This window comes from Indicator indicator, chromosome 27 (genome assembly GCF_027791375.1).
Source record: "Indicator indicator isolate 239-I01 chromosome 27, UM_Iind_1.1, whole genome shotgun sequence".
Lineage (NCBI taxonomy): Eukaryota > Metazoa > Chordata > Aves > Piciformes > Indicatoridae > Indicator > Indicator indicator.
In genome coordinates this window covers 10,097,365-10,118,709 of record NC_072036.1, presented here as the reverse complement: position 1 = coordinate 10,118,709, position 21,345 = coordinate 10,097,365, and the positions used below count along the sequence as shown (strand labels likewise).

General features: G+C 43.0%; 1 protein-coding gene across 1 annotated transcript in view; it reads left to right on the top strand.

Annotated features, from left to right (window-relative positions):
• The first annotated feature begins 2,023 nt into the window (after nt 1–2,023).
• Nucleotides 2,024–21,345, top strand: part of CDC40 (cell division cycle 40) — a 33,786-nt gene continuing 14,464 nt past the window's right edge. The window contains exons 1-6 of the mRNA XM_054393006.1: nt 2,024–2,215; nt 11,610–11,696; nt 13,232–13,361; nt 18,401–18,484; nt 19,978–20,117; nt 20,715–20,811. Coding sequence (XP_054248981.1) covers nt 2,024–2,215; nt 11,610–11,696; nt 13,232–13,361; nt 18,401–18,484; nt 19,978–20,117; nt 20,715–20,811 — 730 coding nt within the window. The remainder of the gene's footprint in view (nt 2,216–11,609; nt 11,697–13,231; nt 13,362–18,400; nt 18,485–19,977; nt 20,118–20,714; nt 20,812–21,345) is intronic.

Sequence of the window (21,345 nt, the reverse complement as noted above, 5' to 3'; positions counted from 1 at the left end):
GCTCGCAGCCCACCGCGACCCCCCAGCCTGCCTAACAATGGTAGCTGTGTTGAAACAGGCATCATCTGCAGCCACCGGGACCGAATCGTCTCGCTTCCGAAGGGCAAACTCGCCGCCCGCCCGCCCCCACCTCTGCCTTGCCCAGTCCCAATCACTCCGAGCGGCAGCCGGCGGGGAAGGGGCAGCCCCGCACCTCAGCCCCGACCTGCCGGCGGCTGACGTCACCCCCGCCGCCCCTCGCCCGATGACCCTGGCCTCGCACGGCCCCACCTTCCCCGCTGGCCGATCCCGCCGCCGCCGCCTCGCCAGGTACGGGGCACACGGGACGAGCGGTCAGGGAGGCGAGGAGAGGGAAAGAGAAGCGCCCACCGCGCTCGGGCACAAGTGCGGCCGCCTCTGCTCCGTCGCCTTACAACACGCCCCCTCCTGTCCCTGCTAGCGGGGGCGGCGGAGAGACTGGGCAAGGGGCTCCGCGGCCGCGACGCTCTTCCCTCCCTCCCGCCGCCACCGCCCCCCTCTCAGGCACGGACAAAGCGAAGGGGGCCCACACCTGGCGAGGGCCAGTCCCTTTGTGGAGCGGGCAGGCACGTCTCGCAGCGCCGGGGAAGGGAAAACGGGGTGCGGCGGCAGCGGGTCCCGCCCGCCTCAAGGTCCGCGAAAAAGGGGTTCGGGGCACTTACTCACCAGCCCAGCTCCCGGGTGCTTCGTCCCCTCGCCTCACACCTTCACACCGCTCGCCTCAGCCCCTCCCTCCGCCTTCGCCTCCGCACTGCCTCCGCCGCCGTTGTGGCGCTGGAACTTCAAACGGCGCTAGCCATTTCGTGCGCGCCGCGGCCGGCTCGGCGGCTCCGAGGCGGGGGAGAGAGGGAGGCAGTGGCGGCCGCGTGTGGCCCCGGTGGCGGCGCGGAGCTCCCCCGAAGGCTTCACAATAGACACAGGACAGCGTGTGTGTCTGTGTGTGTGTGTGCGCGGGAGGAGGGGCCTCTCCCGGCGCGCCGAGGCGGGAGGCAGCAGGCAGCGCTGTTTACCCGGCGGCCAGACCCGGTCCCCCCGCCCGATGGTCGGGCTGGTCCATGCGCCGCCACCACCGCCCCCCAACCCAGCAGCGTGAGGGAGCCAAGCTCACCCCTCCCCACTTCGCGGGCGGCAGGTGGTACAGTCCGGCCCGCTGGTTCCCTGTTCCTAGCACGGGCGGGGAGGGGCCCGCCGTTGTGACGTGACCAAAGCCGGCTCGGTGGAGACCAATCGGCAGAGCTCCCCGGGGCACAAACCCGCCCCCGGGCTGCCCGGGCCGGAGCGGTGGGAGCTGGCGGGTGAGCGCAGGGGGGTGCGGAGGGCTCGGTTCGGGCGGTAGTTCCGCTGTGCCGAGCTCTCCGGTTGCGAAGCGACCCGGTCCGTTGCCGCCTCTCTGCCGAAGAGATGGCGAAACCCCTTTGTGTTCGGGAGGGGGCGGGTGCCCAGAAGCTTTCACACTCGCTGTCTGTTGAATGCTTTTCTCTGCTGATATGCAAGGTGCAGGCGGCTGCGAGGGGAAACCCCAAGCGCCTATGACCAGCCAAAATGGATTGGAACGGGGCCGGGGGCGGCCGGTCACCAGCCGGCACGGGTTCTTCGGCAGTTTCCCCTCACGCTCGTTTCCCCGGCAAGAGTGCCTCCCGTATAATTCCCTCGCCAGGGCAGCAGGACAGCAACAACCGACCCATGGCACTCATAGCGCGATGCCGTCACCCCACGGAGCCCGTTGTGCTCGGACCGGCTGGAGCCGCGTTGCGCGATGGAGCTTGTAGTCCCGCTCGGGAGTCCTGGAAGGTTAAGCACCAACGACAGCAAAGGGAGGTGATCACCCCCTCAAGTTCCTGGTATCCCGTAGAAGACCATAACTTGTCCTTTAAAGCATATTTGCCGTTTTAATGAGCTACCTGTTAAGGTACAGGCCTAGCCTGCTCGTTCTGTATGGGAAGGGACACGGTAGAGTTCCACGGAGCTGCCAGGACCTTCCCGTCCCGTCATCCACCGCGCCAAGATGTCGGCGGCGATCGCCGCCCTCGCCTCCTACGGTGGTTCCGACTCGGAGCCCGACTCAGAGCCCGAGGCCGAGAGCGGCTCCCAGAGTGCTGTTGTGCTCGCCAGTCGGGACGCCGTGCTGCACCTCCGGGGACCGCCTGCTGCCCCCGCGACGCTGGCCGTTGACGCGGCCCCGGAAGTAGCCGTGAAGGTAGGAGTCCCTTCGCCGCGCTGGGGCTGGGGTCCGCAGCGCCCGCCCGCCGTTGTATCCACGCCGTCGGTCTTTAGCGCTGGGGGCATTCTCGGGGCAACGCAACCGGGGCGGAAAGCGGGGGGCTGCCGGGGCAGGTGGTTGAGCGCCCGGCGGGTGGACGTTGCCGCTGCCTGGCCTTGCCCTGCCCCGCGGTGTGGGGACCAGAGTTGGGGAAGGAGGGCTTCTGCCGGGGACCTTGGCTGATGGATCACTCAGTGGCAGATAAGCTAATAAAAGCGTATTATCTGTATCTCAAAGCTGTGCCTTGCTTGGAGTTCTCAGATATTCCTGTTTCCCGTTCCCCTGAGTTTAAGATGTTTTTCTGTGTGATTTGCCTGGGTGGTAGGGTGAAATCGGTGCTTTATAGCCTGAGTAGCTGAGTCCTGTTCTAAAGAGCAATCTGAAAGCTGGTCGGTGTCTCTATTTTCATTGTGAGTGTTGCTTGGGAAACCTTAAGCTTCCAAGTTCTGTATCATACTGGTTTGCTTTCGGGATTTCAGAAGGGGAAGGGAGAAGTGTTTTGGTTTGGTTTGGGCATTTTATTTTAGGCAACTAATTTCTAGTTGAAAGCTGGCGTTTCACCACGGTAGTATTGTGTTGCTTCCAATTGTTCTGAAAGGTTTCCTACTTTGTGACAAAGAAGTGTATGGAACCTTGCCATAGGTTAATTCATATGCTATCACACCTGATCATATTTGCATATGGATGTTATTTTATGTGCTGACTAGATATGCATTTTCTTATGCCTCCATCTTAGAAATAACTTCTTGAATTGCATCCTCTGGCAGACTGTCTTGTACAGGCTTTGAAAGCAATACTAATTAACATCTGTAGTATCTTTTGAATGTGAATGAAGGTAAGTGGCAAGTATCATTAGGTATGCTTTTCCCCACTCTTCAGGCTGTAGTAACAGGTTTCCCCTTGGCTGTGCCACACAAAGGTTTATGCAGTTGCTTGGTGGCTGACATCAAGGAACTGATCTGAATTTTAAGAACAATAGTAAAATTCTGGTGGAGGTATTTGTCCTTGGATCCATCTCTTGGTCTGGCTTGCAATGTAACTGCACAAATGCTACGCCAGCGCAGTTAAATGCCCAGAACCAGAGTGGAAGCCAGCAGCTGGAGGAAAGAGTTAGGTGTCAACATCAAGTTCCTTTCAAAACTATTCACTAGGCTATGACCCTGGAAGGAGTCTCCACCAGTACAACTCGGACTGCCTCTGCCCCAGGTGTTCTGCTAACCAAGTTAGGTTTCAAAGTATCAAAATGTTTCATTAAAACATTTTCTGGTATTTTAAGTTAAGAATATATATGATCTGCATACAAATGAAAAGATAATCATTTCAAGCTGAGGCTTTCTAAATAAGCAGCATATTGAAGGTTCTTCTAGCACCACAATTTTCTTTGAGGAGTTACAGATCATTTCCTTGTAGAGTGGTACCAGGCTTTCTTTTCAGGCTTTTACAATTCAAGAAAGAAATGCTGATCTCATAGCCAACATGCTCCCCACACCTTGTGTCTTAAAAATTATAGCATCCCAGCAATCAGCAGTGAAAGGTTGCCAGTCACCCTCAGGAATTTACCCTAATTCTTTAGGATTAGAAAGTCTGTACTGAATAAATATAAAAGGCATGGTGTTTGAGTGTAGGCCACAAGAACTCTCTGAGTACAGGGTTGGAAAAATAGCTAGATGAGCATGGTGGAGAGCAGTTTCAGTTCATTAGTATCACTTCACTTGTGCGAATGTTTTGACATGTTTAAGGATCAAGTACTCTTAAGTTCATATGGATATGCATTACACGAGGGATCAGGAATGAGTAAGGAAAGCTGGTGGTAAGAAGGGAGGCTAGAAAGGTTGGTCATGCAGTAAATGTAAATGACAGCTGCACACAAGTACATTTTTGACAGTTGAGAATGTAAACCTTAAGTGGCTGGTGTTCTGCATCCTAGTTCTAAGCATTGTAATTGTTTCTGGTTCCTGTTAACTTGCACAGTTGTTAGATTTATACATACTTCAAACAGGAGTAGGTTCTTCACTTTCTTTATTAGCAAGCCTAATTGGTAGCACACTCAGCTACACCATTTGATCTTTTCTGTTCTTACTTAAACATGCTTCTTATCAAATATAGCCCAAAGATGTTACCTCCAAGATGTATTTCTTTATTCTACAGAAATCAGCTGAGTTCTTGCCTCAAAATATGAAATTATAAAATCATATTTCTGGGATAATAATTTTTCCATAATTGAAAAATGTACTGATCTGTAACTACGGTTTACAAGCTTGAGGGCATGGTGTTTGTTACACCTTCTTACAGTCTGCCTGTTAAAATAAGCTTGTCATGATGTTAATTACTCATAATAAATAACATTGAGTTATAATTATTGGTTACTTCAATCCTGTTGTGCTACTTTAATTTTAAATTGGAAAGCTGACTAGATAAAAGTGCATGTTGCTACTACTGTTTTTAGCACCACTAAAGTGCTGGAAACATTACAGTATCTGAGGAAAGATAACAGAGGAAAAAGTGTGCACTTTTGGATCCTTCATCCAGAAAAGGATGCATGAAGCTTAGAGAAGGGCAGCAGGGCTGAAGAAGGGTAATGCCTTTGTATGAGGAATTGTCAGAGGCCAAAACTGAAAAGGAGATGACTGTTGTGAAAAGCATGACAGAGACCTACAAAATCGTTAAAGAGTACGGAAAGGGGTTGAATACTCCTTGCCTCTTCCAGCACAGCAGCTATAAGCTAACTAGCAGGAGCTGAGTTCAAAGCAGACAAACAAAAGGATGCATTTCTTCATGCAACCTGTAGTAGGGCTGTTCCCATGCCAAGAAATATTGTGTATGCAAGAAGTTTACACTCCAGACAGGTACTTGAAAGAGATCCATTGAAGGAAGTAGTGTCAGTAAATACAGATATTTCTTCCAGCTCACAAAGCCTTTTGACCTGAAAATATTTGGCTGTTGGGAGAGTGCAGAAATAGTATCACGTATACTTGTTTTACTGTTAATTTCTTCTAGGCACCAGGTTATTGTAAGGCTGATGTTTTCTTTTGTGAAGAGACTGGCTATGTTAAGGTATTTTCTTTCTCCAAATACATCATCAGGTAGCAGGTAAACATGACAGAGTTGTTGATAGAGAGAACAAAGAGAAAGGATCCTACTTGTCAACAGCCAGGGCTAGGAAATTTCTTCCCTCCAGCAATGGTCATGATGATGGGCAGGACAGGTGAAATAGTTCTGTGATGTCCTCACCCCTTGCACCATGGGAGTGGAGGTTCAGTGCTTCTACTTGTTTGTTCCATCATGAGTGGACTTCCCTTCAGAGGAAAGTCAGGTCCTGTGACTTCTGCAAGGATTTGTGTCAGTTCATTGGCTCATTGACATAGACAAGGCTCTTGTCAGCTTCCTGCTGGTAGTTGTGTTTTCTGTATGGGAAAAATAAAGTCCCTTTCCCCTTGTTGTCTCTAATATACAGTAGGTTCCTCCATTCATTGCAGAAGCAGCTCATGAAGCATAGCTCATCCATCCCATTGAGTCTCTGTAGTAACTGCACTGGCTGAGCACACACCGTCCTGGTGCTTTGGTACTGGTTTTCCATGGGTGCTTTTTGCAGTACAGGAGCCAGAGGGTTTGTGTTGGGATTCTCTATTTCTCTGTTGGATCTATTCACTTTTGACACTGTGCAGATGTCCAGGAAAATACTGCTTCTGGGAAAGAAATAGACCTCAGGTCACCTTTCTGTGTTCTTAAAAATCTAATCCCTGCCCAGATACAGAGAAGGAGAAGGTACAAAGTCAGTGTGTGACAGTTCTGTAGCAGTGTTGAGCGTTTAGTGACTTGGGAGGTGTTACTGATGGTTTCCTTTAATACAGGTGTTTTCCTGCTTTCTTTGACACACACTACCTTGTTGAGAATAGATGTTTAGAACTTGTCATCCTGCAAGATGCTGGGCTTGTAGCCTAGAGTAACAAAACAACATCATTCCAGCATTTAACATATCCTTTTCTCGCTGGTTGAGTTTTATTCTGTTGAATTCAGTGGGATGGCCATTTGCTGCTAAGAGTGTATGAATGGGTAGAATGACTAAAAGCTGATAACAGCCAAATCTTAATGTTGGAACTTCAGTGTAAATGTCATTCATCTCTTGGTCATAAATCTGGAAATCTTCAGAATGAGCTAGCCCTGTGTATTTGTCACCCCGAGTGGTTCATGCAAGAACAGGTAGTGACAAATGGCTTAAGTCTCTGCAGCTCATGGGGTGGGGTCTTAATTACCACATTTTAATGTAATGGATGATTAAAACCAATTAAATTTTATGCAAAGCAGCTTGCCTTTTCTTACTGTTTGGCTAATTAGTAATGAATTTACCTGGAGAGAAGGAAACTTTGTAGGTTTATTATCTCAGATATCTAGACATCACAACTCTTTACTTGCATGATAGGAAAACGGAAAACTCTGATCTTTGCTTTGCTCTAACAACCTTTGTGTTCAGAAATCTCAAGTGTTTGCAAGTGTCAAGTTGTTCTTGTCAATGCATAAATGGCTCTCATTAAACTTAGAGGTAGCCACATCTGAGCACAGTGGGGATTTCAGAATTTGGCTGATATTTTAAAATATTGTGGGTAAAAAGGGCTGTGAATTGCCTTAACACAAACAACGTGATATCCTTTCTTAGGAACAGAATTAGCATCCAGCATTGCAGTCCATGCTGCAGCTCATTTCTTTTATTTATGGGTTTGCTTTGATGCCCATTGCAGGGATTTGGCCTGTGTTTAATTCATGAATGTTTCTGTCTTGCATCGATATAAAAGAAAACCTCAAGCAACTATTTTTTTTTTTAATTATTATGATTGAACTATTTTTCATTCTGTAAATCAAGTACTTTTCTTAGGAGGTAATGGTTTTGGTTTATGGTGTTCAGGTAGAGTTTTTCTGAAGAAAAACAGGACTGTGTTATGTTTAAGGAATCTATGAGAAGGAAAGCTACTCTGATTTACCAGATTCATAGTCTAAAATCCCTTCTATTTCTTGTGTTCTTTCCTATGCTGACTTTTTAACTGGCCAGAGGGCTTTCATGGTAGGACTAAAAGAGCATACCTTGGAGGCAGCTAGACATTTTGTGATCTATAGGGAGTTACAATGAAGCACCTGCTTGTCTATACTTAGCATCAAAAGCTTTTTTCTTTCTCAAGGTAGATTCCTTAGGAAATAGTAATACTCCAGATACAGCCCTGAGTGCTGTTCCCCAATGAGAGTGTGGTGCGGTGTTGTAGGATGAAAGAGGCAAAAGGAGACCATTTAATGATCAAAGATTTTTTTTTTTTTTTACTTAAGTCAGATCTGAACTGTAAACCTGATACTGCAAACAAGTAGATATCACATCTGTTCAAAAACAGCCAACCAACTGACACACCAAGTGGTTTGATAATAAGACATCCTCTGCTTCTGTTCTGCCTTGCCTGAAGGGTGATACCTGCATATCTCTGGGCAAGCTTATTTAACCTGTCAACCAAACTTCAGTGGATCTATAGCCTGAGCAATTTCAGTTCTTGGCTGTCCTTATTTCTGCTAAGTTGTATAATCTGCATCTCTTTTTAAGCTGAATTAGGTTGTTCAGTTCTTCTATACAGGTCATATTTTCTTAGACATCTGATCATTCTTTATTTTCTGTTTTGGACCCTTTTCAGTAGCTGATAGGAGGTTCCCAGTATGATCACTGTATTTCAGCATCTCAATCTCCTTCTTGCAGTGAGAGGCCCAAAACTCAACCCAGTATTTGAGGTGCAGTGCTGAGTACAAGGGGACAATCACTGCCCTAGTCCTGCTGACCACACTATTTCTAATAATGCCATAAAGCCCATAGTTAAACAATTTCCAAGTTGCAGCAACAAGCCAGTCATATAGCTGAGTTTAAATTCACAACCTTCTGTGCCTTTGTGAGTAGGAAGTGACCTAGGGTAATACTTAGCCCATTACAGAATTCACAGATGCTCTCTTCTTTCAGCCTAGCTAGTGACAGTCTTCCATTCTTCAGAGCCACTTGTGTCACACTTGGGACATAAAGTCACATTATGAATTCCTCACCTTAGACTTTTAGATAAATCAAGAACATCTCATTTCTGACCAAAATAAAAATTGCAGCCCAGCAGAGGGATGTGTTCCCTTAGATTACCTTATCTCAGTCACAGCTCTCCCAGACTGCTGCTCTCTGATCCCTTCCCTGTTTGTTGTCGCTATGGCAAATGCATCTACAATGCATGCAGGTAAGTTCTGTTGGCTGGTGCTGACAGCAACCAGCATAAAGGGACAGAGTTGTAAGACCCATATGTTTCCTTTCATATGCTTTCTGGGTTTTAGAAATATGAGTTCTGCTGAAATGGTCTTCTGGCAATGCATGCAGTTGTACCCAGTGATCTTCACCATGTGCAGAGGTTAGGGATCATTTTTTTTCGTCTTGTATCAAAACAAACAAACAAGCAAAAAAAAAAAAAAACCCAAACCAGAAAACACCCCTAGCCAACAACCAACCAAATAAAACCAAAAAAACAAACCCAAACAAATCCCCAAACCTAAACATTTTGCTTGTCAGTTTGTGAAATGATTAATGGACTGGGTTAATACTTTTAATGTTTCTGCTACCTCATAACACAGTACAAAATGGCATTTATTAGATGTTGACGTGAGGACCATTTGTCTGCTGCAGCTTGACCTCTTGCTGTATGTAGCCTAACAATTCAGAATATATTGTGTCAATTCTTTACTTTCCTATCAAGGTTCCCAGTCTTTAGAATACTAAGAATCATAGAATCAAGAAGGCTGGAAGAGATCTCAAAGATCATCGAGTCCAACCTGTCACCCTAAACCTCATGACTATCTAAACCATGGCACCAAGTGCCACGTCCAATCCCCTCTTGAACACCTCCAGGGATGGTGACTCCACCACCTCCCTGGGCAGCCCATTCCAATGGCCAACCACTCTCTCTGTGAAGAACTTTCTCCTCACCTCCAGCCTAAACCTCCCCTGGTGCAGCTTGAGACTGTGTCCTCTTGTTCTGGTGCTGGTTGCCTGGGAGAAGAGACCAAACCCCTCCTGGCTACAACCTCCCTTCAGGTAGTTGTAGACAGCAATGAGGTCTGCCCTGAGCCTCCTCTTCTCCAGGCTAAACAGTCCCAGCTCCCTCAGCCTCTCCTCATAGGGCTTGTGCTCAAGGCCTCTCACCAGCCTCGTTGCCCTTCTCTGGACATGCTCCAGCAATTCAACATCTTTCCTAAACTGAGGGGCCCAGAACTGGACACAGTACTCAAGGTGTGGCCTAACCAGTGCTGTGTACAGAAGGTTGAAGTAGGGAGCTGAGGCATGTTCAGAATTATTCTGTAGATTAAAGCAAAGTGGCACAGAGAAGAGATGACCATTCTGTGCTTCAGCAGCATATTAACAGATCATCCTTTGATGGCCAAATATATGAAGGCATGAATAAGGCTGGAGGTCTTGGGGAGTGCAGCTCTGATAACTGTAACATGTGCTTCAATTTCAAGGCTGGGTGGTTTTCACACAGAAAGACGATGCCTGTGGTGGTCTAGGAGTGAGCATATTGTGTGGCTTCCAAGTGACTCAGCACTGTTCCACCAGCAGCGAAGTAGAACCAGAATTGCTGTAATCATCCAGCAGAGGATCAGCTTTCATGGCACAATCTGTTTCTTTTCTCAGTTGCTGAGTGGCATGTCACAGGACTTAACAGGGAGAAAAGAGGAGGAAAAATAGCAGCACTGAGAAATTCCTGACATTTTTGCAAACCCAGATATTTTCACATTTTCAGTGTCTTAATTTCAAGTAAATTGATAACTGTTCAGTGTTGCTGGCAGTTGATCAGATAAATTTTACCACATTATTCATTCATAAAGTCATAGAATGGTTTGTGTTGGAAGGGTCCTTGAAGACCATCTTGTTCCAACCCCACTGGCATGGGCAGGGACACCTTCCACTAGCCCAGGTTGCTCAAGACCTCATCCAACCTGGCCTTGAACACCTCCAGGGAGTGGGCACCCACGACCTCCCTGGGCAACCTGTTCCAAGGTCTCACCACCCTCACTGTGAAGAATTTCTTCCTAATGTCCAGTTTAAATCTCCCCTCTTCCAGCTCAAACCCATTGCCCCTCATCCTATCACTACAAGTCCTTACAAAAAGTCCCTCCCCAGCTTTCTTGTAACCCCCTTCAGGTACTGGAACACATCAATTTGGTCAAGGTAATTCAGTATCAATGAAGTGACAGCTAAAATTTAATCCTCTGCTGTGCCACTACTTTCTTCCATGAGTGGCAAACACTGTTGGTGAGCACTAGTTAAACACTGATGCTAAGAGAGCTTCTACAGTGTAATTACTAGGGATTATTACTAGGGATTTTATCAGTATACTACCATGTTGTAAATCCCTTTCAAATGCATTTATTTTAGAATAAAGATGCAGGAAGCCATACAAGTCATAATACCACAAAATAACCTTCTTCTCCTTAAACTGAGCCCTTGAGAGGGGAGGGTTTGGGACAGGGGGGGAAGATCTTGACTGTTTAGCATCAGTGTTAAATGAGCCTTCCTAGAGCTGTGAAACAAGGTCTTTTTGAGCACTTCCACCTAATCAGGCTTTTTCTCTCCCATGTTCTCTGTTTTCCACTTCAGCTGCATGTGCCTCTTTGAGTTTCTTGAGAAATTATTTTTGTGGTTAGCCCCTTTTTCTTGGCCTTTCATCTAGTGAGTTAAATTGTAGTCATAACAGGTTTGGAAATGTGCTGAAATACTGTAGCTGAATTATGTTTATACCATTTGGTAAACACTTGGAGAGAAGGGCTCCTTGGATTCTCTGAAACTCATACAAGTGTTTGTGCTGATGTCCAATACTTTTATTCCCCAACTACCTTTCAAAACAGTTACTTGTGACCCCTGCCTTTTATAGAACTCTAGTCTTCAACCCTTTATATAAAATTGGCAACCATTTTAATTGGCTCTTTTTCACAAGGTCTGGTTTTCAAACATCCTCAGAGGAATAAAAAAGAAAAAAAAAAAAGCTTGCCTCCAATCTTGCTGCTTGTTTTAAAATGTGTGCATGAAGTCTTAAAAAAAGTAATAATGCACATGCAAAAATCTACAAGTATCTTAGACAAATGCCTCAGTGAGGGCTGGACATTGGCTTTGCAATCAAATAAGACAGAAACTTTGGCCAAGCTACCCTTCTGCTTTCATAGTACTGAAAGTGTCAACTTGAACTACAGCCTTAATTTAGTCTGGAGTGGGGTAATGTCATAGATGTGGAAGTCTGTATGTGAAAAATGGTTTATTAATATGTCTGTTTTATTTCAGGAAGATGTGGAAACAGGAGTCCACCTTGATCCTGCTATCAAGGAAGTTCAGTACAATCCCACTTATGAAACCATGTTTGCACCAGAGGTAAGAAACATTATCCCTCTTTAGCACAGAAATGCCTTTGGATTACAGGTCAGAGATTCTATTCTCATATGAAATTCCTGTAAGACATGCCTCCTTTGGATGCTTGCTGTGTTTTGGAACCTAGTTTGGGCACACTGGGAAAAGATACTGCACAGGTGTGTTGGTATTTTTAATGTTTAAATTACAATATTCTTCATAAAGCTGTTCTAAGGAGAATCTTAAAGTGTTTACCAGGATTATAGCTATGGAAATTAAAAACCAAGCTAGGAAAATAGCATCATGAAGACAATGAGTAAAACATGAACTATATTAGTCTTACTATTCTAGCATTTTTGGTATTTACTCATCAGGCTACTTAGTGAATGGTTTTCAGGCTTGTAGTTGTATGGCTTTTAAGAGAAGGGTTTAATATTACAATCCAAATATCTTCAGTATAATTATTCACCTCAAATGAAAGTATTTTAGTAACTCAAGCTATGCTGAATGTGTGTAGGAAAAAAACATTTTAAGCTGAATTTGGACTGCCTGGTGAACCACTTTCTATTTTATTATAACTGACAGGCTATCTGAAAGATAAAAAGAGATGTTCAGCCATTTAACTTTTTCTCAGTATTTAACTTCTTTGTGCAGTTTGTCTTCTGTTAGACCAGGGATTACCATGCTAGGTGGACAAAGGCTGCATCAATGTGAAATTTCTGCCATAGTTATGCTTCATGTTTAGAAAATCTTTTGTGGAACCACATGAATTGTCCTTTTCATAGCAAGTTTGCATTTTGCAACGTACCAAAGGCATGAAGTGTGTGAGTAAAAATACTGATTTAAACTTACTACAGTATTACCTTGGGTGTTTTGGTTAGGGAAGCCTAATGCTGGGACAGTCTCAGGTGTTTGCAAATATGGTTTGCATAGGCCTTACAGTCAAATTTAATTTGATGGTAGTCTCAGAGCATTGCATTTGTTTGGATTGACTGTCCTTTCCCCTAACCATGGTGTGGTCAGGAAGACTGACATTTGTTACCTTGCAAGAAGAAAAGGAAGACAAGGTTGCATGAGTGTATTTTCTGGGATAATACACCAAGTCCCCAGTTGCTTTTTACCTGCACAAATATATTGTTGGCAGTGTGATTTCTGCATCAAGGGCATGAGTTTAGTAGGACCTGATATCTGTTTCTTGATGTCTCCCCCTTACAAGGGACCAAATGGTGTGGTTTTGTCACCTGAATACTTGTACTGCTAACGTACTGAATGGCAGTGTTTAGTGTCAAGTAGTTGATATTGATTTGGCCTCTGTACCAGTAACACAGGCTAGGAAGCTCAGTCATGAAACGAGCTATTCAAAGCAACTGTGCAAGAGATTACTGTGAAATAAGACTAAGAAGCTCATTCAGGAGTCAGAAGGAAATATAAAGTTGAAGTGATTTTTGCATTACAGGTTTTGAATAACAAGACTTCTTTTTTTCCCCCTCAAAAACTACACACACATAGTTAAGGAATTAGTAATTCTGATACACTTTCTTTTAACATTGTTGATGTAGTTTGGACCAGAAAACCCATTTAGGACTCAACAAATGGCTGCACCTAGAAATATGCTTTCTGGATATGCAGAACCAGCTCACATCAATGATTTCATGTTTGAACAACAACGAAGAACATTTGCAACCTATGGTAAGTTCGTAACAGTGGAATTCACTTCCACCTTTCTTATCTCCAAGCTGGATAAATAAATTATGCCATATAGAACAGTTAATAGGACTGCAAGCTACATAAATGGCTTTTTAGTAGACTTACTAAAAAGGAGAAAGGTCCTTGAATGAGAATCCATACAGCTGGAGATCATAGTACTTATTTGGGAAATCTCATTTTGTAATTCCCTTTGAAACTGTAATCAAGTGTGTGACCTCCTACCAAACCCCTCTTAATTAATCCTTCCATTAGTTGCATTGGTGTAGAAAACACAAATCAAAATTTCACACTTTTAACATGACAAATAACTGTAGATCTGTAATGCAGATAGGTTCTTTCATGTGATTCTAACTAAAGGTAGCTCTCTCATAAGCAAGAGGAATCCTTACTGTCAGATTCTTCAGGGTGGTTGCCTTGAGATACAAGCTGAATGAGCAGGAATTGTTAACAAGTGTGAATACATTACTGAAATGCTCTTAGCAAAGACAGACCCAAAGAACACTATCTTGGTGGTCGTTATCGTTGCTGCTTTCTTGTCTTGAAGAGCCTTTTCACTTGAAAATAGTTGCATTGGAAAAGTGAAACGTTGGAGTTTTGGAAAGGCTTGAGATTCAAATAGACTTTTTATGGGTTGTAAGGTTAATGGATTTTTTTTTTTTAAAGGGAAGACCTGGAAAGACTATGGATTCTAAACATTCTTTTGGACCTCAAAACTGTCACATGTAATTACATATAAAAGTAACATATATTACATATAACAGTAATGTGTAGTATGTAATTCCATATCACAGTGGTAATTTTTTCTTCTGGGTTTCATTGTAAGCTTTCATTTCTGTTTTAAACTCATTTGCCAGTGCTTTTCTTGCAAATATGAATCTTTGTGTTTAGTTGAAGTGTTCTTCAAATTCAGTCTGTTAGGAACAAGTTGCCCAGGGAGGTCATGGATGCCCCCTGTCTGAAAGTGTTCAAGGCCAGGTTAGATGAGGCCATGAGCATCCTGGTTTAGTGGAAGCTGTCCCTGTCAGTGCCAGGGAGGTTGGGACTAGATGACCTTCAAGATCCCTTGCAACCCAAACCATTCTATGAATCTATGAAGCTCTGATAACTTCCTGTGTAAACTTAGTGTCACAGCACTCAAAGTTCTACACAACAGTCTTGTGTGTTTATTTCTATTTACATTCAAAATCCTACTCCCTGCAAGCTGTCATGCCTCAAAGTCACCTCCCTGTGCACCACTCTCCTTTAAATTCATTAGGCCTTTATGTTTGCATCAATTCACTTGCTGCCTTTTGTGATGGATGAGATTGAGACTTTTAACAGCCTGAGGAGCTGTGTGTATACAGTGAAACCTGGAAGAAAAAATTACCTGAAGTTAGAGATTATCTCTATCACATCCTCAGTTTCTCTTTGTATTGAGGTTTATTAGAGGTTTTCTTGTGTGTGTGTATATGTATATAATTTAATATTTAGACAGGTTTGTCTTTTTTTTCTTCAACACAGTTTTAGCTAACAGGTACTTTTCTCTGAGTTGTTAGGATGTGGAATACAAGCAAAATCCCAATACTAAGAAATGGACGTCTTAATTCCATACCATAACTTATTTGACTGCAACTTTTTTCATCGAACTTGACAAACAATGTGGGTAGGAGTCTGTTCAGGATCTGAATAGATTAGATTTTGTTCTGTGAAATGAAATGCTACATTGTGTGGGTTGTGCATTTTTGGGGTGTGTAAAATAGATACTGGAAAAAAGGGTCTGTAGGCATATAGTCTCTGGTCTTGCTTGTGATGTTTAGCTTGGGAGAAAATAGAATTAGTAAGTCTACTCAAAGCTTATTATTCTGTATCATCAGTGTACAGCAGCTGCCTTGAAAGCTGTATTACAAGAGAGTAAAAGTACATTTTTAAGACCAATACCATTCACAACTGTGCAGCTATCATATTCAGATTTCTAGAAATGTTCCATATGTACTGCATTATGGTTATTGTTAAAATGTCTATCCTTAAAAAAAAAAAAAAGAGTCTTGAAATCACGTTTCCTGCACTGCTCAGGCTTTTTTGTCAGGTGAACCTCTAAGGTGGCTGCTTCACAGTACAAGTATGTGGTGAAAAAATTGCTGCTTTCCTGGTTTTCTACTGTTTTGCATGGGTTTAAAATCTACATAAACATTGTAGTTGGTTGTGTAATAGTTGAGACTTTATTGTTACCACCCCAGCCCTTCAGTGCTGCAAATACAAACTATATTTCATGCTCCCTTCAGCAGCCCTATCAAGCCGTGTGTCATTGTTGTCTCTAATGCTTCACATATTGACACTGCCTTGGGGCACATCATTTTTTCCCTTCTGTCCTTCATCTCTGGTTAGACTGACAAGTGTGTTTCTTCAGTCTGCTCAAGGCCTTCCCTCCCCCCACAGTGTGTTACTGGTACTCTTCATTTTTATCCAAGTTTTTCTTTTAAATACATTGCGCAAAACTGAATTAGAGCAGTTTAGACTGGGGCTAGATCTAGATCAGACCTTGCCAGTACTGTTCCATGCTTTATATTTTTTAACTTTGTAGTAAATCTCAACTTCCTTTTTCTTCCCTTTTCCCTTCCCCCCTTTTTCCCTTCCCCCCCTTTTTCCCCTTCCCCCCCTTTTTCCCTTCCCCCCCTTTTTCCCTTCCCCCCTTTTTCCCTTCCCCCCCTTTTTCCCTTCCCCCCCTTTTTCCCTTCCCCCCCTTTTTCCCTTCCCCCCCTTCTCATCTTTTTGTCATCTGCTCATGGTACATGCAACACCTTCAGTTACCTGTTACAACTGTAGGCACTTTCTTCTCTGATCACTTAATTCTGCAGAGCCCAGTGCCTTCAGAATGGGTTAGTCCAGCTGTATTTTTCCAGATTCCTGAGCTGTCTTGGGGCTCTGGATGCTGCATTGCACAGTATGCTGTAAACATGCTTTAATTAACTGTCTTTCTGGAATGCACATCAAAGTGTGATTATTTAACCAACTGTTTTCAGTTCTACTGAAATTATGGCTGTAGGTTGAATTGTACCTTTCCTTGCTAAAATGCAGCATGAAATATCTGCCTCTTAAATAAAACTGAAGGAGATGCAGAGGCCAGGACACATTAGATGGCAGACCAGCTGAGAAGGATAAAAGCAAGCTGTCTTTTGCAGCTGTGTTGAGGAGTCCCAGCCAGAAAGAAGAGATTCTCTTTCACATATCCATTAGAAAGTAGAAATTGTTCAGAGCTTTTCTATGAGGATGATGCTAGACCAAATCAGAATGATGCTGGACCAAATTCAACCCAGCTATAAGAAGTCTCCACTTCCACGGGAAGCTGTGCTTGGCCCAGGGGCCCTATTCATTGGAATACTGTCCCTCTTTTACAAGGATCAAATAGAGTCCCAGAGACTGTGTCAATACAGTTGGAGGACAAGTAAACCTCTGTATTGATTTTGACATCAATGCAAAGTAATATCTCTCTGCTGTTAACAGAAAACCCCTTTAGTTTGGAAGAGAACTAATTGAAATAGTGGCTTAATAAAAGCAGGCAGTTAGCAAGGTCCAGTTGCAGTGCCTGCTCAGTTTGGTTATCAGTGGAAGTAAATCCTAATAATAGCTTAGAAACTTTTTTTTGTTGTTTGGTTTAGGTATGATGGAAATTTATATTTCATAAGAGGACATAGGTATATATTTCTCTCCTTGTATTATATTCATGGAGCATCTGGGCATATGTTGTTCCACAACTGGGTCTTACCAGTTTTGTAGCTGCTCTGCAGGTGGATTTGTATTTGGAACACTTCTGTATGGGAGCAGTTGCTGTGTTCTTGGAATGACTCCTCTACCAATTACAATATTTTTATATCCTTTTTTTTTTTCCTCCCCAGCATCTAAAAAGAAATGAACTAGACCATGTTCTTGCTGAGAAATGTTTAGGGAAATGATCTCCTTTGGTTATTGGGATAGCTTGATAGATTTGGTTATTGATAGATTGTCAACTTGTATGCACTCAAGTGCTTTGATGGGCCACTGGTCTCTAGGGTGGACTGAATGATCTCCCACTACTCATAATTGCCCCTATGAACCAAAATGTAAGAGTTAGATTGTATACTGTGGGATTTCTTTGCCTCTCTGTGTGTGTGATTACTTTAACTTGTGGTTTCATTTCTCCATCGTGAAACAGAGCAATTCTCACTGGGTCCTCAAGGGACATTTTATGACTTGAATAATATTTAATAAACATTAGTGCTGTGTCCAGCAGGGTGCAGTCTTCCCCAAAAGAAAGCCATGGTGGTCAGTAACAGTTTAGTGCACCTGTTCCTTGGAAACTAGATTAATTTGGCTGTCTTATTCCTGTAAGATCATGCTAGTCACTTCAGGAGAAACAGAGAAAAGCTGCAAGATGTGCTTAGTAAAATGAAAACCTCACTATCAAAAATTGTAAATATCCTGAATGAAATGGTGATACGTTTTGTAAATGATTTATAAGACTAAATTCAGCAGGTTTGGGGTTTGTGTTTTGTTGGGTTTTGGTTTTTTTTAAACAACATTCAATAGCTGTAATCAAGAAATGAAGATGTGAATACTTAATTCTCTTAAAAATTCAAGGCTATTGTTGCTGCTTCTGACACCATCCATGCTAGTTAAACAGCTTTCAAGTTGAAGGAACAAGCTTTCCCAGCTCTGGCAGGAGGAGGATGGAAAAATAGGCACTGGAGGACACAAAATACCTACAAAGTTGGTTTGTGTTCAATTTTTCCTCCTCCATCCACTGATGTGCTTCTCTGTCTTGTGCAAATGTAAGCATTCTGGCAGCAATGCTTACTCAAGGACCTTATGGTAATCCTTTGTAGTAACCTTCAGACCAAGTGAAATGTGTTTGGGATTTCAGAAATGCCAAGCCTTCCTGGAAATCTTTAGCTCTTTGAGAGCCAAAGGGAAACATAATTATGGGGGAGGGGGGAGCAGAGTAATACAAGTTGTACAAAACTAAGCAGCTTGAAATAACAGCATTTTGTTTCCTCTCTTGTTCCTAGGTTATGCATTAGATCCCTCTATAGATAATGCTGAAGTTGCCACCAAATATATTGGTTCTGTCGAAGAAGCTGAAAAAAATCAAGGTAATGAATTCAGGATCTGATAGAAATTACTTGCACCTGATTACTTAGTAAAGGAGAAATGGAATAGGTATTGGCAAAATAAGGAATTATGAGAGACTTGCCCATGTCCAAAGACACAATAAAGAAAGAAGAGTTGCAATGTGAAGAGGGAAGAGAGGTATTGGAGTGCTTTGTTTTCTTGAAGTAGCAAATGTTTCAGGCTGTCAAATCTAAAATTGGGATTTGCAATTGGAACTCAGCCTGTGCCATTGCTTGAATGGAACTGATCTGTCTGAAACAGCTTTTTGGACCTGTTAAATTCCATCTTGGATAAAATGTGTCATATATCTGCGTTGGGATAGCCCTGTGTTGGGCTAATCAACTTAACTGTGCTACTCGGTAGCAAATTGAGGCTCTGTATGCAAGCTCTAGCACTCCTATTGGATATTGCACCTTATCTCTGCTGAACACAGTTGTTTGGGTTATTTGGAAAAAGAAAAAGCATTGGAAGGCTGCCAAATGGTGAAGGTGTGGCCTGCCACTGAGAGGATTGGCTACCAGAGGCATGAGGTTTGGAATTAATGCCTTGATACATGACATTTAATACTCAGAGTGACTTGTTTGCACTGGGAAGTAGTACTTGTGTAAGCTTTAGGGTTATGCTTTCCCTTACATGTCTGGTTTTAACAGCTTATTCACACATCTATGCAAAGGTTCCTTATTTCTGTGTCCTCTTCCAGGAAAGCTATCCAAGGTTATTGCTCTTGTCTTTCAAAGTAAGATAAAGAAAATAAACTGAAAGAGGGTAGAATTGGAGTAGTTATAAGGAAGAAATGTTTTACAGTAAGGGTGGAGAAACACAGCCCCAGCTTGCCCAGAGAGATGGCAGATGCCCCATCCCTGGAAACATTCATGGTCAGGTTGGATGGGGCTGATCTAGTTGAAGATCTCATTGCAGGGGGGTTGGACTGGGGGGTTGGTCCCTTCCAACCCAAACCATTCTATGAACTTTTACTGAACTGTAATACACAGTTGTGGCTGGGGCTGTGGGAGACTTGCCTTATTTTGGTTTGGGGGCTTGATTTGGGTGGGATTTTTGGGGTTTGATGGGATTTTTGAAACTGAGATGAGTGAAGAGTGTCAGAAGCTAATGGTTAGGTCTCTACTTCCAAATGCTGCACTACTTAAAGTATGAAAATTGCTGTACTCATAGAGTCTGCAGATTTAGTGTTAAAAATGCATGGCTCCCAAAGCATGACACACAGTTTAACTGGTTCCTCTCTTACTGTGCACAGCTAGCAGTGATGGCAGCTAAAAAAGTTAGCAATGCTTTGGTCAGTTTTGCTGAAATGCTTTTTCCATTTTATTGTGTGTATAGGAAGGACTGGTGGGGATGATTTAGTTTTTCTGTTTGTTTGGGGTGTTTTTAATTTTCTTTTGAACTGGCTATGGTGTGACCTGTGATGTTGTATGCTGTGGTAGCAGCTAGGCAGTGTCTTGGTTTTCTTCTTCAGGTTTAACAGTGTTTGAAACAGGACAAAAGAAAATTGAAAAAAGGAAGAAATTTAAAGAGAATGATGCATCCAATATTGATGGATTTCTGGGACCGTGGGCAAAGTATGTTGATGAAAAAGAAGTAGCCAAACCATCAGAAGTAAGTAGTACTTTTAACACAAATTATTACATTGCAGTGGTTTAAACAGAGATCCAGTTGTGCTAGCAGTTTGGCCAAGCAGAAGATCCATGCTATGCTTTAGGGTGATAAAACATTTCAGGTGATAAGTCCAAGTAAGGTGCTCCAAATATTCTACAGTCAGTTGTTTCCAAAACTGCTTGGAAATAAAAATCATTGTAGCTGTGGGAAGTGTATGGAGTCTAATTAAAAAATATTTATGAACATGAAAAGAACTGAAAGTAAAACTTGTTTAAAAGAAGAAAAAAAAAAACAGCCAAACAAAATAACCCCACAATAACACACACACCCCCTCAGCCCTGCAACCAACATTCTTCTTATTCAGGCAGTGATGCATAGTTCTGGTCTATGAATAAAAAGATATTATTTAATTCTTTTCAGTGTGCATAGCTTTTCAAACTCTTCTGCTTTTGATAAAGGTATTCTCTTTATTGATGCTTAGAAATATTTCTAATCTCTTGTATCAAATAAATGTCTCCTTAATAGTATGTAAATGTAGAGTCTTGTTCTGTGATTCTGAACACTGAATTTTTGAAAGATGATGTTTTATTTTTCCAGGAAGAACAGAAAGAGTTGGATGAAATAACAGCTAAGAGGCAAAAGAGAGGAAAAGTAGAAGATGATAAGCCTGGAGAGGAAAAGACTATATTACATGGTAATAGCATCATCCTGCCTGCTCTCATTTTCTTGCTCACTGTGTTTTCTTGTCTGCTGTGTTAATTAGTAAGGATGGCAGAGAGCCTCAGCAGTTCTGCTGAGGCACCTTGATGTTCCTGAATTGGAGATAATAATGCTTATAGGCATAAGCATAAAGGACAGGGAAAGAAATAAACTTGATCTGATTCCACTTCATACTGTGCAGAGCAGTGTGGAAATGTCATCTTTCAGGGTACTGGTTTTTATTTATTTTTTTTTTTAATGTCAGCAGATGCATGTATCCCTTTCCTGTTTCACAGAGCATTTTAGAGTTATGAGTTTGGCTTAGTTTCAGCTTCAGAGCTACTGCAGTTCTGTCTGTCACTGCTTTCATCAGCAGGTTGTGCTTTGGGTAATGACTTGCATGCAATTTAGAAAATCACTTGGACTTTCTGCTTCCTCAGTTCTTAATGTAAATGTTCTTGCTGTCATACTATGAATAATTGTGAATCAAATAACAAAAGCCTATACCACGTGGCATCTTTAAAGACAA